This window comes from Salvelinus alpinus, chromosome 24 (assembly GCF_045679555.1).
Source record: "Salvelinus alpinus chromosome 24, SLU_Salpinus.1, whole genome shotgun sequence".
In the NCBI taxonomy this organism is placed as follows: Eukaryota; Metazoa; Chordata; class Actinopteri; order Salmoniformes; family Salmonidae; genus Salvelinus; species Salvelinus alpinus.
In genome coordinates this window covers 44,038,703-44,056,202 of record NC_092109.1, presented here as the reverse complement: position 1 = coordinate 44,056,202, position 17,500 = coordinate 44,038,703, and the positions used below count along the sequence as shown (strand labels likewise).

Genomic DNA, 17,500 nt, shown 5'->3' with positions numbered 1-17,500 from the left:
TATTCCGGATGACTGTGTAACGGTCGTCTAATTCCTCCTCCTCGGATGAGGAGGAGGAGTAAGGGTCGGACCAAAATGCAGCGGTGAATGTGGACATAACGATATTTATTAAAGTAAAGACGTAACACGAAAACACTTTAACAAACTACAAAACAAATAAACGATGTAGACAGACCTGGACTTGAGAACTTACAAAAAACGAAGAACGCAGGAACAGACTACATACACGAACGACAAACGAAACAGTCCTGTGTGGTAACATATACGGACACAGGAGACAACCACCCACAAACAAACAGTGAGAACAGCCTACCTTAATATGCTTCTCAATCAGAGGAAACGTCAAACACCTGCCTCTAATTGAGAACCATATCAGGCAACACATTTCCCAACATAGAAACACATAACATAGAATGCCCACCCCAACTCACGCCCTGACCAACTAAACACATACAAAAACAAGAGAAAACAGGTCAGGAACGTGACAATATTGAGATCATCCTGACTGGTTGCATCACTGCCTGGTATGGCAACTGCTTGGAATCTGACCGCAAGGGACTACAGAGAGAAGTGCGTACAGCCCAGTAAATCACTGTGGCCAAGGTTCCTGCCATCCAGGAACTCTATACCAGGCGATGTCAGAGGAAGGCCCTAGAATTGTCAAAGACTCCAGCCATCCTAGTCATAGACTGTTCTCTCAGCTACCACACGGCAAGCGGTACCGGAGCACCAAGTCTAGGTCCAAGAGGCTTCTAAAAAGCTTCTACCCCCAAGCCATAAGACTCCTGAACATCTAGTCAAATGACCACCCGGAATATTTTCATTGACCCCCCCCCCCACCCCCCGCCCGCCTCATTTGATTTTACACTGCTGCTACTCGCTGTTTATTATCTATGCATAGTCATTTTACTCCTACCTACATATACATATTACCTCAATTACCTCGACTAACCTGTACCCCCTGTATATAGCCTCCACATTGACTCTGTACCGGTACCCCCTGTATATAGCCTCCACATTGACTCTGTACCGGTACCCCCTGTATATAGCCTCCACATTGACACTGTAACGGTACCTCCTGTATATAGCCTCCACATTGACTCTGTACCGGTACCCCCTGTATATAGCCTCCACATTGACTCTGTACCGGTACCCCCTGTATATAGCCTCCACATTGACCTTGTACCGGTACCCCCTGTATATAGCCTCCACATTGACTCTGTACCGGTACCCCCTGTATTTAGCCTCCACATTGACTCTGTACCGGTACCCCCTGTATATAGCCTCCACATTGACTCTGTACCGGTACCTCCTGTATTTAGCCTCCACATTGACTCTGTACCAGTACCTCCTGTATATAGCCTCCACATTGACTATGTACCAGTACCCCCTGTATATAGTCTCCACATTGACTCTGTACCGGTACCCCCTGTATCTCCTGTATATAGCCTCCACATTGCCTCTGTACCAGTACCTCCTGTATATAGCCTCCACATTGACTCTGTACCGGTACCCCCTGTATTTAGCCTCCACATTGACTCTGTACCGGTACCTCCTGTATTTAGCCTCCACATTGACTCTGTACCGGTACACCCTGTATTTAGCCTCCACATTGACTCTGTACCGGTACCTCCTGTATTTAGCCTCCACATTGACTCTGTACCGGTACCCCCTGTATATAGCCTCCACATTGACTCTGTACCGGTACCCCCTGTATATAGCCTCCACATTGACTCTGTACCGGTACCTCCTGTATTTAGCCTCCACATTGACTCTGTACCGGTACCCCCTGTATATTCGGGTGCATGTGACAAGTAAAATGTGATTTGATTCAGGTTCCATCCATCCTCTTCCTCTCCTGTCTGTTCAGATGATGGATCACACACACACACACACACACACACACACACACACACACACACACACACACACACACACACACACACACACACACACACACACACACACCCCTACACTTTCCACCCTTGTATTGTCAGATGATGGTGATCGTTGCGATATTCCTTCGAGAAATTTGTAATTTAACAGAGGGTCACATTTCTCCTATTTATCTGCCTGTTCAGTCCAGGGTACCGTTGCATGGCCGTTGTGAATGTCAGACTCTGCTCTGTGAAGCAAATTGAACATGGTGCGATTGTAGACTCCTAAATTGATAGTGCAGTTCGTTTAGGTGATTTTACAGCTAACTAGCTACGTTACATGCTGATATTCACTTTGGTATTATTGTGTGGAGCAAAGTTAGCTAGCTAGCTAGCTAGCCATCCAGCCCAGCCCATAGGGAGAGAATTGCATTGTGGGTTTTTCGACTTAACCTGCGACAGATTACCACAATGATTTTCACATATTACTACCAACCTTATTATAACGACAAAATTAAACGTTTGTTCATCAAAAAAAATATGGTTCTCTCTTAATTGACACTGTAAATTATAATAATTGGTGGTTTTGGGTGGATTTGTCCTTTAATAACACCCAACCTTCAAGTCTATTCAGTGTGTGTTTTATTGTTTTAATAACACGCAACCTTCAAGTCTATTCAGTGTGTGTGTTATTGTTTTAATAACACGCAACCTTCAAGTCTATTCAGTGTGTGTGTTATTGTTTTAATAACACGCAACCTTCAAGTCTATTCAGTGTTTTATTGTTTTAATAACACGCAACCTTCAAGTCTATTCAGTGTTTTATTGTTTTAATAACACGCAACCTTCAAGTCTATTCAGTGTGTTATTGTTTTAATAACACGCAACCGTCAAGTCTATTCAGTGTGTTATTGTTTTAATAACACGCAACCTTCAAGTCTATTCAGTCTTTTATTGTTTTTATTTACATTTTAGTCATTTAGCAGACGCTCTTATCCAGAGCGACTTACAGTAGAGTGCATACATTTTATTACATTTTTCCATACTGAGACAAGGATATCCCTACCGGCCAAGAGCAGACACTCTTATCCAGAGCGACTTACAGTAGAGTGCATACATTTTATTACATTTTACATACTGAGACAAGGATCCCTACCCCTACCGGCCAAACCCTCCCTAACCCGGACGACGCTATGCCAATTGTGCGTCGCCCCACGGATCTCCCGGTTGCGGCCGGCTGCGACAGAGCCTGGGCGCGAACCCAGCCCAGCCTGGGCGCGAACCCAGAGACTCTGGTGGCGCAGCTAGCACTGCGATGCAGTGCCCTAGACCACTGCGCCACCCGGGAGATATAACACTCAACCTTCAAGTCTATTCAGTGTGTTATTGTTTTAATAACACTCAACCTTCAAGTCTATTCAGTGTGTTATTGTTTTAATAACACGCAACCTTCAAGTCTATTAAGTGTGTTATTGTTTTAATAACACGCAACCTTCAAGTATATTCAGTGTGTTATTGTTTTAATAACACGCAACCTTCAAGTATATTCAGTGTGTTATTGTTTTAATAACACGCAACCTTCAAGTATATTCAGTGTGTTATTGTTTTAATAACACGCAACCTTCAAGTATATTCAGTGTGTTATTGTTTTAATAACACGCAACCTTCAAGTCTATTCAGTGTTTTAATAACATATGTAATTCTCCTCCTGTCCTGTAGGGGTGCCAGAGATGCCAGAGATAGACGGTCTGACCAAGCCTGCCCTGGAGGGAGATGAGATCACTCTGACCTGCATGACCCACGGCTCCAAGCCTGCTGCTGACCTCCGCTGGTTCAGGAACGAGAAGGAGATCAAAGGTCAGGACACTGTACTACTAGGTCAGGGGTTAGAGGTTAGAGGTCGGGGGTTAGAGGTTAGAGTATGTATGACCCATGGCTTCAAGCCAGCTGCCGACCTCCACTGGTTCAGGAATGAGAAGGAGATTAAAAGTCAGGATAGAGGGAATATCTCAATTGCTTGGACCCCAGGAAGACCTCTGACCGTCTCCTCCAATGGCTTTTGAGAAGGAAGCGAGGAGAGAGGAGAGAAGATGCGAGGAGTATGCAATTGAGATTCTCCCGCAGACTACGGCTATGTTCTGCTACTCTTCTTCATCCTCCACTCCCTCCTCTGAGACTACTCAGCTACCCTCCATCCTCCTCCTCTTTCTCCTCCTCCACCTTCTGGAACTGTTCTCTGTGCGTACAGAGCAGCCAGGCCGTGTTTACCTGTGTTCTATCTTTACGGAAGGCATGGAACACGGAAGGCATGGAACACGGAAGGCATGGAAGACGGAAGGCATGGAACACGGAAGGCATGGAACACGGAAGGCATGGAACACGGAGCACAGAACTTCTAAATCTCCCATGGACAGCACTACTGGGGAAGGCTGTCTGTGTGTGATTAGTATATCTCCCATGGACAGCACTACTGGGGAAGGCTGTCTGTGTGTGCTTCGTTTATTAGGATCCCCATTAACTACTGCACATGCAGCAGCTACTCTTCCTGGGGTCCATTAACTACTGAACATGCAGCAGCTAATCTTCCTCGGGACCATTACCTACTGCACATGCAGCAGCTACTCTTCCTGGGGTCCATTAACTACTGAACATGCAGCAGCTACTCTTCCTGGGATTCATAAACTACTGAACATGCAGCAGCTACTCTTCCTGGGGTTCATTAACTACTGAACATGCAGCAGCTACTCTTCCTGGGGTCCATTAACTACTGAACATGCAGCAGCTACTCTTCCTGGGGTCCATTAACTACTGAACATGAAGTAGCTACTCTTCCTGGGGTCCATTAACTACTGAACATGAAGTAGCTACTCTTCCTGGGGTTCATTAACTACTGAACATGCAGCAGCTACTCTTCCTGGGGTCCATTAACTACTGAACATGCAGCAGCTACTCTTCCTGGGGTCCATTAACTACTGAACATGCAGCAGCTACTCTTCCTGGGGTCCATTAACTACTGAACATGCAGCAGCTACTCTTCCTGGGGTCCATTAACTACTGAACATGCAGCAGCTACTCTTCCTGGGGTTCATTAACTACTGAACATGCAGCAGCTAATCTTCCTCGGGACCATTACCTACTGCACATGCAGCAGCTACTCTTCCTGGGGTCCATTAACTACTGAACATGCAGCAGCTACTCTTCCTGGGGTCCATTAACTACTGAACATGCAGCAGCTACTCTTCCTGGGGTTCATTAACTACTGAACATGCAGCAGCTACTCTTCCTGTGGTCCACATCAAATGTACTAATACCTGACAGAGTACAGAACAGTTATACTCTGCCCTTGGCTTCGCCTCGGACTAAGAACATTCCTTAGTCGGGAGTAATTCGCACGATAGTTCCCGGGTTCTCGTGCCTTATTGCTTAAATAGAGCAGACAAAGAAACAAATGGGAGGGAGGGAGGGAGGGAACAGAAAAAGACTGCTCCAAATAAGACTCCATACTTATCCATTAGTGCATTCACGCACGGACCAGGTTTACAAGGACATCTTCACTGTACCCAAACCAAAAACAGATTTAATGCGCCACTCAGTTATCTATGGAGCCATGTCATTGTGAAATGCTCTGTCACCAGAGGTTACTCAGGCAAAAAAAAGCACGTGTAGCTTTAAAAAACAGATAGAAGATATTTCTTTTTCACAGCGCTTCTCCTCTTTCTGATGATAGAATTTAACTGTACTGCATATAATAAAATACATATGTTTATATGAATAGTGTATAAATATTATTTTTGTTGTCTCTTGGTGTCTTTCCAATATTTAAAACTCTTATTTTATTTGTATTTTTTTATTTAGAAATTCATGTAACATCTTATGCTGTTCTGTAGGTGTCATGTATCTGTAGGTGTCATGTATCTGTAGGTGTCATGTATCTGTAGGTGTCATGTATCTGTAGGTGTCATGTATCTGTAGGTGTCATGTATCTGTAGGTGTCATGTATCTGTAGGTGTCATGTATCTGTAGGTGTCATGTATCTGTAGGTTTTATGTATCTGTAGGTGTCATGTATCTGTAGGTGTCATGTATCTGTAGGTGTCATGTATCTGTAGGTGTCATGTATCTGTAGGTTTCATGTATCTGTAGGTGTCATGTATCTGTAGGTGTCATGTATCTGTAGGTGTCATGTATCTGTAGGTGTCATGTATCTGTAGGTGTCATGTATCTGTAGGTGTCATGTATCTGTAGGTGTCATGTATCTGTAGGTGTCATGTATCTGTAGGTGTCATGTATCTGTAGGTGTCATGTATCTGTAGGTGTCATGTATCTGTAGGTGTCATGTATCTGTAGGTGTCATGTATCTGTAGGTGTCATGTATCTGTAGGTGTCATGTATCTGTAGGTGTCATGTATCTGTAGGTGTCATGTATCTGTAGGTGTCATGTATCTGTAGGTGTCATGTATCTGTAGGTGTCATGTATCTGTAGGTGTCATGTATCTGTAGGTGTCATGTATCTGTAGGTGTCATGTATCTGTAGGTGTCATGTATCTGTAGGTGTCATGTATCTGTAGGTGTCATGTATCTGTAGGTGTCATGTATCTGTAGGTGTCATGTATCTGTAGGTGTCATGTATCTGTAGGTGTCATGTATCTGTAGGTGTCATGTGAACGATGTGCAGTAGCTAATTGGAACCCTAATAAACATAAACTAACACACACACCTGTTCCCAGTAGTGCTGTCCATAGGAGAGGTATTATTTTATTTTATTTCACCTTTATTTAACCAGGTAGGCTAGTTGAGAACAAGTTCTCATTTGCAACTGCGACCTGGCCAAGATAAAGCATAGCAATTCGACACATACAACAACACAGAGTTACACATGGAACAAACAAAACATACAGTCAATAATACAGTAGAAAAATAAGTCTATATACGATGTGAGCAAATGTGGTGAGATAAAGGAGGTAAAGGCAAAAAAAGGCCATGGTGGCAAGGTAAATACAATATAGCAAGTAAAACACTGGAATGGTAGATTTGCAGTGGAAGAATGTGCAAAGTAGAATGGGGTGCAAAGGAGCAAAATAAATAAATAAATAAATACAGTAGGAGAACGGGTAGTTGTTTGGGCTAAATAATAGATGGGCTATGTTCAGGTGCAGTAATCTGTGAGCTGCTCTGACAGCTGGTGCTTAAAGCTAGTGACGGAGATAAGTGTTTCCAGCTTCAGAGATTTTTGCAGTTCATTCCAGTCATTGGCAGCAGAGAACTGGAAGGAAAGACGACCAAAGGAGGAATTGGCTTTGGGGGTGACCAGTGAGATATACCTGCTGGAGCGCGTGCTACGAGTGGGTGCTGCTATGGTGACCAGTGAGCTGAGATAAGGCGGGGCTTTACCTAGCAGAGACTTGTAGATGGCCTGTAGCCAGTGGGTTTGGCGACGAGTATGAAGCGAGGGCCAGCCAACGAGAGCGTACAGGTCGCAATGATGGGTAGTGTATGGAGCTTTGGTGACAAAACGGATGGCACTGTGATAGACTGCATCCAGTTTGTTGAGTAGAGTGTTGGAGGCTATTTTATAGATGACATCACCGAAGTTGAGGATCGGTAGGATGGTCAGTTTTACGAGGGTATGTTTGGCAGCATGAGTGAAGGATGCTTTGTTGCGAAATAGGAAGCCAATTCTAGATTTAATTTTGAATTGGAGATGCTTAATGTGAGTCTGGAAGGAGAGTTTACAGTCTAACCAGACACCTAGGTATTTGTAGTTGTCCACGTATTCCATGTCAGAGCCGTCCAGAGTAGTGATGCTGGACGGGCGAGCAGGTGCGGGCAGTGATCGGTTGAATAGCAAGCATTTAGTTTTACTTCCATTTAAGAGCAGTTGGAGGCCACGGAAGGGGTGTTGTATGGCATTGAAGCTCGTCTGGAGGTTAGTTAACAGAGTGTCCAAAGAGGGGCCAGAAGTATACAGAATGGTGTCGTCTGCGTAGAGATGGATCAGGGAATCACCAGCAGCAAGAGCAACATCATTGATGTATACAGAGAAGAGAGTCGGCCCGAGGATTGAACCCTGTGGCACCCCCATAGAGACTGCCAGAGGTCCGGACAACAGGCCCTCCGATTTGACACACTGAACTCTATCAGAGAAGTAGTTGGTAAACCAGGCGAGGCAATCATTTGAGAAACCAAGGCTGTCGAGTCTGCCAATAAGATTGTGATGATTGACAGAGTCGAAAGCCTTGGCCAGGTCGATGAATACGGCTGCGCAGTAATGTCTCTTATCGATGGCGGTTATGATATCATTTAGGACCTTGAGCGTGGCTGAGGTGCACCCATGACCAGCTCTGAAACCAGATTGCATAGCGGAGAAGGTACGGTGGGATTTGAAATGGTCTGTAATTTGTTTGTTTACTTTGTTTTTGAAGACCTTAGAAAGACAGGGTAGGATAGATATAGGTCTGTAGCAGTTTGGGTCAAGAGTGTCCCCCCCTTTGAAGAGGGGTATGACCGCGGCAGCTTTCCAATCTTTGGGATTCTCAGACGATACGAAAGAGAGGTTGAACAGGCTAGTAATAGGGGTTGCAACAATTTCGGCAGATAATTTTATAAAGAGAGGGTCCAGATTGTCTAGCCCGGCTGATTTGTAGGGGTCCAGATTTTGCAGCTCTTTCAGAACATCAGCTATCTGGATTTGGGTGAAGGAGAAATGGTGGGGGCTTTGGCAGGTTGCTGTGGAGGGTGCCGGGCAGTTGACCGGGGTAGGGGTAGCCAGGTGGGAAGCATGGCCAGCCATAGAGAAATGCTTACTGAAATTCTCACTTACAGTGGATTTATCGTTGGTGACAGTGTTTCCTAGCCTCAGTGCATTGGGCAGCTGGGAGGAGGTGCTCTTATTCTCCATGGACTTTACAGTGTCCCAGAACTTTTTTGAGTTAGTACTACAGGATGCAAATTTCTGTTTGAAAAAGCTAGCCTTAGCTTTCCTAACTGCCTGTGTATATTTGTTCCTAACTTCCCTGAAAAGTTGCATATCACGGGGGCTATTCGATGCTAATGCAGAATGTCACAGGATGTTTTTGTGCTGGTCAAGGGCAGACAGGTTTGGAGTGAAGTACTGTATCTATTCCTAGTTCTACATTTTTTGAATGGGGCATGTTTATTTAAGATGGTGAGGAAGGGACTTTTAAAGAATAACCAGGCATCATCTACTGACGGGATGAGGTCAATGTCATTCCAGGATACCCCGGCCAGGTCGATTAGAAAGGCCTGCTCGCAGAAGTGTTTTAGGGAGCGTTTGACAGTGATGAGGGGTGGTTTGGTCGCAGACCCATTACGGATGCAGGCAATGAGGCAGTGATCACTGAGATGTTGATTGAAAACAGCAGAGGTGTATTTGGAGGGCGAGTTAGTTATGATGATATCTATGAGGGTGCCCGTGTTCACGGATTTGGAGTTGTACCTGGTAGGTTCATTGATCATTTGTGTGAGATTGAGGGCAATCTCAATTGCTTTTTATAAAACATATTTTCATTAAGAAAAACTTTATTTCAATGAGTACCAAATATTTCCAGCAGATATAGTCCAGGGAAAAGCCAGTTGTTAGTTCTGAGGTTCTGAAGTTGCCAAACAAACAGGCTGGTAGTTAATTCTATTGGCATGTTTTGACCCGGCCCTTAATTCTGTTGGGATGTTTTGACCTGGCCGTTAATTCTATTAGGATGTTTTGACCCGGGCGTTAATTTTATTCATTTTACAGTATTTGCTATGTTAAACAAATCATTGGCAGGTGGGGTGGCAGGTGGGGTGACTAAATGCTAGGCAAGAAGCATGGGGAAATAATGTCTAGATGCTTTTTTCTAGGGGAAATTAAGTTTATAAATTGCCTGGCTGGGCTGTGGGACAGTGAATGCGCATTGATAAATCTAATGGAACTTTTAACAGGCATTACCTTGTGCTATAACTCCCTGCTATCAACCAATCAGCACCTAGTATCCAAACAAACCGTGGTATAATCTGGAATGCCCTTTCCTTCCTCTTTTCAGTAACCTCTGTCTTCTATTTTAGCACTAGCCTAGCATTATCCCAAGCTGCTCAGTTCCTGTTCAGATAACACCTCTTCTCTGTCAAGATCCAGATGAGCTGACAGCTTAGAGGTGTGATCGATTTCAGCTTGAACAGTTTGAAACAGATTTAATTGTTCAGTTGGTCATTTGATAAAAGGATTGTTGATGTTTAGACCAGGATTCACTGAAGTTCACAACTCTCTCTTATCCCTCTCTATCGCTCCCTCCCTCTCTCCACTTCCCTCTCTTTTTCTCCCCCACCTATCTCTCTCTCTTTCGCTCTTTCCCCTATCTCGTTCTCTCTCTCTCTCTCTCTCTCTCTCGCTCTCTTTCTCTCTCTCCCATCCCCCTCTCTCCTTCCCCCGTCTCAGGACCCAGATTCCCTCTCAGATAATCAGACTAATGATCTGACAGAGAAACAAAATTACTTTAATTAAATCTGAATTGTTAGCAGTTAACACCTCTGAAAGTCACCTACTGCCTTCCTAATAAATAACCATTATAGGGTGCATCCTAAATGCACCTTGTTCCCTATATAGTGCACTACTATAGACCAGCGTCCTATGGCACCCTATTCCCTATATAGTGCACTACTTTAGACCAGAGTCCTATGGCACCATATTCCCTATATAGTGCACTACTTTAGACCAGAGCCCTATGGCACCCTATTCCCTATATATAGTGCACTACTTTAGACCAGAGTCCTATGGCACCCTATTCCCTATATATAGTGGACTACTTTAGACCAGAGTCCTATGGAACCCTATTCCCTATATAGTGCACTACTTTAGACCAGAGCCCTATGGCACCATATTCCCTATATAGTACACTACTTTAGACCAGAGCCCTATGGCACCATATTCCCTATATAGTGCACTACTTTAGACCAGAGACCTATGGCACTATATAGGGAATAAGGTGCCTTTTGGGACACAGCTATTATACAGTTTCTTTAGTAAATCTCCACAACTCTTAATTAAAACTAAAACTCAAAACAGATCATCAAAACGGCAGTTCATTCAAAACTCTAAGCACATTGACTATGTACAACACACACACACAAACAGTCACTTTGTTACCAATAATTGTTTAATGTAGTAATACAAGATTCACATTGCAATACGTGTTCACATAATGTAACTGCCTTTCACAATGCAATGCCCACATTGCTTTGCTATAATTGTCTTCTCGGTTGTTAAAATACTACTATTGCACTTAACTAATGATCCCTTAAACATTTGGTAAACCTATAGATTTTACATATAAAGTGGTTTTGTCTTATACAGATTTTGTCAACTACCTAATGAAAATGTAAGTCTGTAAAATAGAAACATTAAAACAATGATTTATTTATTTATGTACTATTATGATTTTACTTCACTGTTTAATCAAATCAAAGTGTAATTGGGCGTGTTTACAGCAGACATTACAGAAGGTGCAGTGTAATGCTTGTGTTTATAGTTCCTACAGACCTGTATTTCAATACCAATACAATACAATACCAATACAATACAATACAATACAATACAATACAATACAGTACAATACAATACAATACAATACAGTACCAATACAATACAATACAATACAATAAAATACAGTACAATACCAATACAATACAATGCCAATACAATACAGTACAATACCAATACAATACAATACAATACAATACAATACCAATACAATACCAATACAGTACAATACCAATACAATACAATACAATACAATACCAATACAGTACAATACCAATACCATACAATACAATACCATACAATACAATGCAATACAGTACAATACAATACAATACAGTACAATACCATACAATACAGTACAATACAATACCAATACCGAACAATACCAATACAATACAGTACAATACCAATACCATACAATACAATACCATACAATACAATACCATACAATACAATACAATACAATACAATACAGTACAATACCAATACAATACAGTACAATACCAATACAATACAGTACAATACAATACCAATACAATACAGTACAATACAATACAGTACAATACCAATACCATACAATACAATACCATACAATACAATACAATACAGTACAATACAATACAATACAGTACAATACCATACAATACAGTACAATACAATACCAATACCAAACAATACCAATACAATACAGTACAATACCAATACCATACAATACAATACCATACAGTACAATACCAATACAATACAGTACAATACCAATACCATACAATACAATACCATACAATACAATACCATACAATACAATACAATACAATACAATACAATACAATACAATACAATGCAATGCAATGCAATGCAATGCAATGCAATGCAATGCAATACCATACCATACCATACCATACCAATACCAAACAATACAATACCAATACAGTACAATACAATACAATACCAATGCAATATAATATAATGCAATACAATACAATACAATGCAATACATTAGAATACCAATACCAATACAGTACAATACAATACAGTACAGTACAGTACAGTACAGTACAATACAATACAATACAGTACAGTACAGTACAATACAATACCAATACAATACAATACATTACAAATACAATACAATACCAATACAATACAATACAATACAATACAATACAATACCAATACCATACCATACAATACCATACAATACAATACCAATACCATACAATACCATACCATACCATACCATACAATACCAATACCATACAATACAATACCATACCATAGAATACAATACCAATACCAATACAATACAATACCAATACAATACAATACAATACAATACAATACAATACCAATACCAATACCCTACAATACAATACAATACCAATACCAATACCAGTACAGTACAGTACAGTACAATAAAATACAATACAATACAATACAATACAATAACAATAACAATACAATATGTAAATAATCCAGAAAGTACAAAACAAGAATAAAATGCATCCCCTATTTATTTATTTATATTTTATTTCACCTTTATTTAACCAGGTAGGCTAGTTGAGAACAAGTTCTCATTTACAACTGCGACCTGGCCAAGATAAAGCAAAGCAATTCGACACATATAACAACACAGAGTTACACATGGAATAAACAAAACATACAGTCAATAATACAGTAGAAAAAAAGAAAACAAAAATTCTATATACAGCGAGTGCAAATGAGGTAAGATAAGGGATTTAAGGCAATAAATAGGCCATGGTGGCGAAGTAATTACAATATAACAATTAAACACTGGAATGGTAGGATGTGCAGAAGATGAGTGTGCAAGTTGAGATACTGGGGTGCAAAGGAGCAAGATATATAAATAAATACAGTATGGGGATGCGGTAGTTGGATGGGCTATTTACAGATGGGCAATGTACAGGTGCAGTGATCTGTGAGCTGCTCTGACAGCTGGTGCTTAAAGCTAGTGAGGGAGATATGAGTCTCCAGCTTCAGTGATTTTTGCAATTCGTTCCAGTCATTGGCAGCAGAGAACTGGAAGGAGAGGCGGCCAAAGGAGGAATTGGTTTTGGGGGTGACCAGTGAGATATACCTGCTGGAGCGCGTGCTACGAGTGGGTGCTGCTATGGTGACCAGTGAGCTGAGATAAGGCGGGGCTTTACCTAGCAGAGACTTGTAGATGACCTGGAGCCAGTAGGTTTGGCGACAAGTATGAAGCGAGGGCCAGCCAACGAGAGCATACAGGTCGCAGTGGTGGGTAGTATATGGGGCTTTGGAGACAAAACGGATGGCACTGTGATAGACTACATCCAATTTGTTGAGTAGAGTGTTGGAGGCTATTTTATACAGTGAACATGTATCCGAAAGGAAGTTGCTGGGGTCTTTTTGATGGAAGGATGGCAATACAGTACTGTAATACCTTAATATACGCCAATACAGTACTGTAATACCGTAATATAGGCCAATACAGTAATGTAATACTGTAATATAGGCCAATACAGTACTGTAATACCGTAATATAGGCCAATACAGTACTGTAATACCGTAATATAGGCCAATACAGTACTGTAATACTGTAATATAGGCCAATACAGTACTGTAATACTGTAATATAGGCCAATACAGTACTGTAATACCTTAATATACGGCAATACAGTACTGTAATGCCGTAGTATAGGCCAATACAGTACTGTAATACCATAATATAGGCCAATACAGTAATGTAATACTGTAATATAGGCCAATACAGTACTGTAATACCGTAATATAGGCCAATACAGTACTGTAATACCGTAATATAGGCCAATACAGTACTGTAATACTGTAATATAGGCCAATACAGTACTGTAATACTGTAATATAGGCCAATACAGTACTGTAATACCTTAATATACGGCAATACAGTACTGTAATGCCGTAGTATAGGCCAATACAGTACTGTAATACTGTAATATAGGTCAATACAGTACTGTAATACCATAATATAGGCCAATACAGTACTGTAATACCGTAATATAGGCCAATACAGTACTGTAATACCGTAATATAGGCCAATACAGTACTGTAATACTGTAATATAGGCCAATACAGTACTGTAATACTGTAATATAGGCCAATACAGTATTGTAATACTGTAATATAGGTCAATACAGTACTGTAATACTGTAATATAGGTCAATACAGTACTGTAATACTGTAATAGTGTAATATAGGCCAATACAGTACTGTAATACCTTAATATACGCCAATACAGTACTGTAATAGCGTAATATAGGCCAATACAGTACTGTATACTGTAATGTATGCCAATACAGTACTGTAATATAGGCCAATACAGTACTGTAATACTGTAATATAGGTCAATACAGTACTGTAATACTGTAATAGTGTAATATAGGCCAATACAGTACTGTAATACTGTAATATAGGCCAATACAGTACTGTAATACTGTAATATAGGTCAATACAGTACTGTAATACCATAATATAGGGCAATACAGTACTGTAATACCTTAATATACGCCAATACAGTACTGTAATACCGTAATATAGGCCAATACAGTAATGTAATACTGTAATATAGGTCAATACAGTACTGTAATACTGTAATATAGGTCAATACAGTACTGTAATACCGTAATATAGGCCAATACAGTATTTTAATACCGTAATATAGGCCAATACAGTACTGTAATACTGTAATATAGGTCAATACAGTACTGTAATACTGTAATAGTGTAATATAGGCCAATACAGTACTGTAATACTGTAATATAGGTCAATACAGTACTGTAATACTGTAATAGTGTAATATAGGCCAATACAGTACTGTAATACTGTAATATAGGCCAATACAGTACTGTAATACTGTAATATAGGTCAATACAGTACTGTAATACCATAATATAGGTCAATACAGTACTGTAATACCTTAATATACGCCAATACAGTACTGTAATACCGTAATATAGGCCAATACAGTAATGTAATACTGTAATATAGGTCAATACAGTACTGTAATACTGTAATAGTGTAATATAGGCCAATACAGTACTGTTATACTGTAATATAGGCCAATACAGTACTGTAATAGTGTAATATAGGCCAATACAGTACTGTAATATTGTAATATAGGCCAATACAGTACTGTAATACCGTAATATAGGCCAATACAGTATTTTAATACCGTAATATAGGCCAATACAGTACTGTAATACTGTAATATAGGCCAATACAGTACTGTAATACTGTAATATACGTCAATACAGTACTGTAATACTGTATTATAGGTCAATACAGTACTGTAATACTGTATTATAGGTCAATACAGTACTGTAATATCATAATTTAGGCCAATACAGTACTGTAATACCGTAATATAGGCCAATACAGTACTGTAATACTGTAATATAGGCCAATACAGTACTGTAATACTGTAATATAGGCCAATACAGTACTGTAATACCTTAATATACGGCAATACAGTACTGTAATACCGTAGTATAGGCCAATACAGTACTGTAATACTGTAATATAGGTCAATACAGTACTGTAATACCATAATATAGGCCAATACAGTACTGTAATACCGTAATATAGGCCAATACAGTACTGTAATACCGTAATATAGGCCAATACAGTACTGTAATACTGTAATATAGGCCAATACAGTACTGTAATACTGTAATATAGGCCAATACAGTACTGTAATACTGTAATATAGGCCAATACAGTACTGTAATACTGTAATATAGGTCAATACAGTACTGTAATACTGTAATATAGGTCAATACAGTACTGTAATACCTTAATATACGCCAATACAGTACTGTAATAGCGTAATATAGGCCAATACAGTACTGTATACTGTAATGTATGCCAATACAGTACTGTAATACTGTAATATAGGCCAATACAGTACTGTAATACTGTAATATAGGTCAATACAGTACTGTAATACTGTAATAGTGTAATATAGGCCAATACAGTACTGTAATACTGTAATATAGGCCAATACAGTACTGTAATACTGTAATATAGGTCAATACAGTACTGTAATACCATAATATAGGTCAATACAGTACTGTAATACCTTAATATACGCCAATACAGTACTGTAATACCGTAATATAGGCCAATACAGTAATGTAATACTGTAATATAGGTCAATACAGTACTGTAATACTGTAATATAGGTCAATACAGTACTGTAATACCGTAATATAGGCCAATACAGTATTTTAATACCGTAATATAGGCCAATACAGTACTGTAATACTGTAATATAGGTCAATACAGTACTGTAATACTGTAATAGTGTAATATAGGCCAATACAGTACTGTAATACTGTAATATAGGTCAATACAGTACTGTAATACTGTAATAGTGTAATATAGGCCAATACAGTACTGTAATACTGTAATATAGGCCAATACAGTACTGTAATACTGTAATATAGGTCAATACAGTACTGTAATACCATAATATAGGTCAATACAGTACTGTAATACCTTAATATACGCCAATACAGTACTGTAATACCGTAATATAGGCCAATACAGTAATGTAATACTGTAATATAGGTCAATACAGTACTGTAATACTGTAATAGTGTAATATAGGCCAATACAGTACTGTTATAATGTAATATAGGCCAATACAGTACTGTAATAGTGTAATATAGGCCAATACAGTACTGTAATATTGTAATATAGGCCAATACAGTACTGTAATACCGTAATATAGGCCAATACAGTATTTTAATACCGTAATATAGGCCAATACAGTACTGTAATACTGTAATATAGGCCAATACAGTACTGTAATACTGTAATATACGTCAATACAGTACTGTAATACTGTATTATAGGTCAATACAGTACTGTAATACTGTATTATAGGTCAATACAGTACTGTAATATCATAATTTAGGCCAATACAGTACTGTAATATCATAATTTAGGCCAATACAGTACTGTAATACTGTAATATAGGTCAATACAGTACTGTAATAGCGTAATATAGATCAGTACAGCCTGTTAAAGGAAGAGTCATAGCATAGCTCCTTCAGAGTAACCAGGAAGTAATT

The 17,500-nt window shown here is 39.8% G+C and overlaps 1 protein-coding gene across 5 annotated transcripts in view; it reads left to right on the top strand.

Annotated features, from left to right (window-relative positions):
- cadm2a (cell adhesion molecule 2a) overlaps positions 1-17,500 on the top strand; it is a 699,381-nt gene that overhangs the window by 551,122 nt on the left and 130,759 nt on the right. For all 5 annotated transcript variants that reach the window (XM_071364990.1, XM_071364992.1, XM_071364989.1 and 2 more), the window contains one exon: positions 3,597-3,734. In XM_071364990.1, coding sequence (XP_071221091.1) covers positions 3,597-3,734 — 138 coding nt within the window. The remainder of the gene's footprint in view (positions 1-3,596; positions 3,735-17,500) is intronic.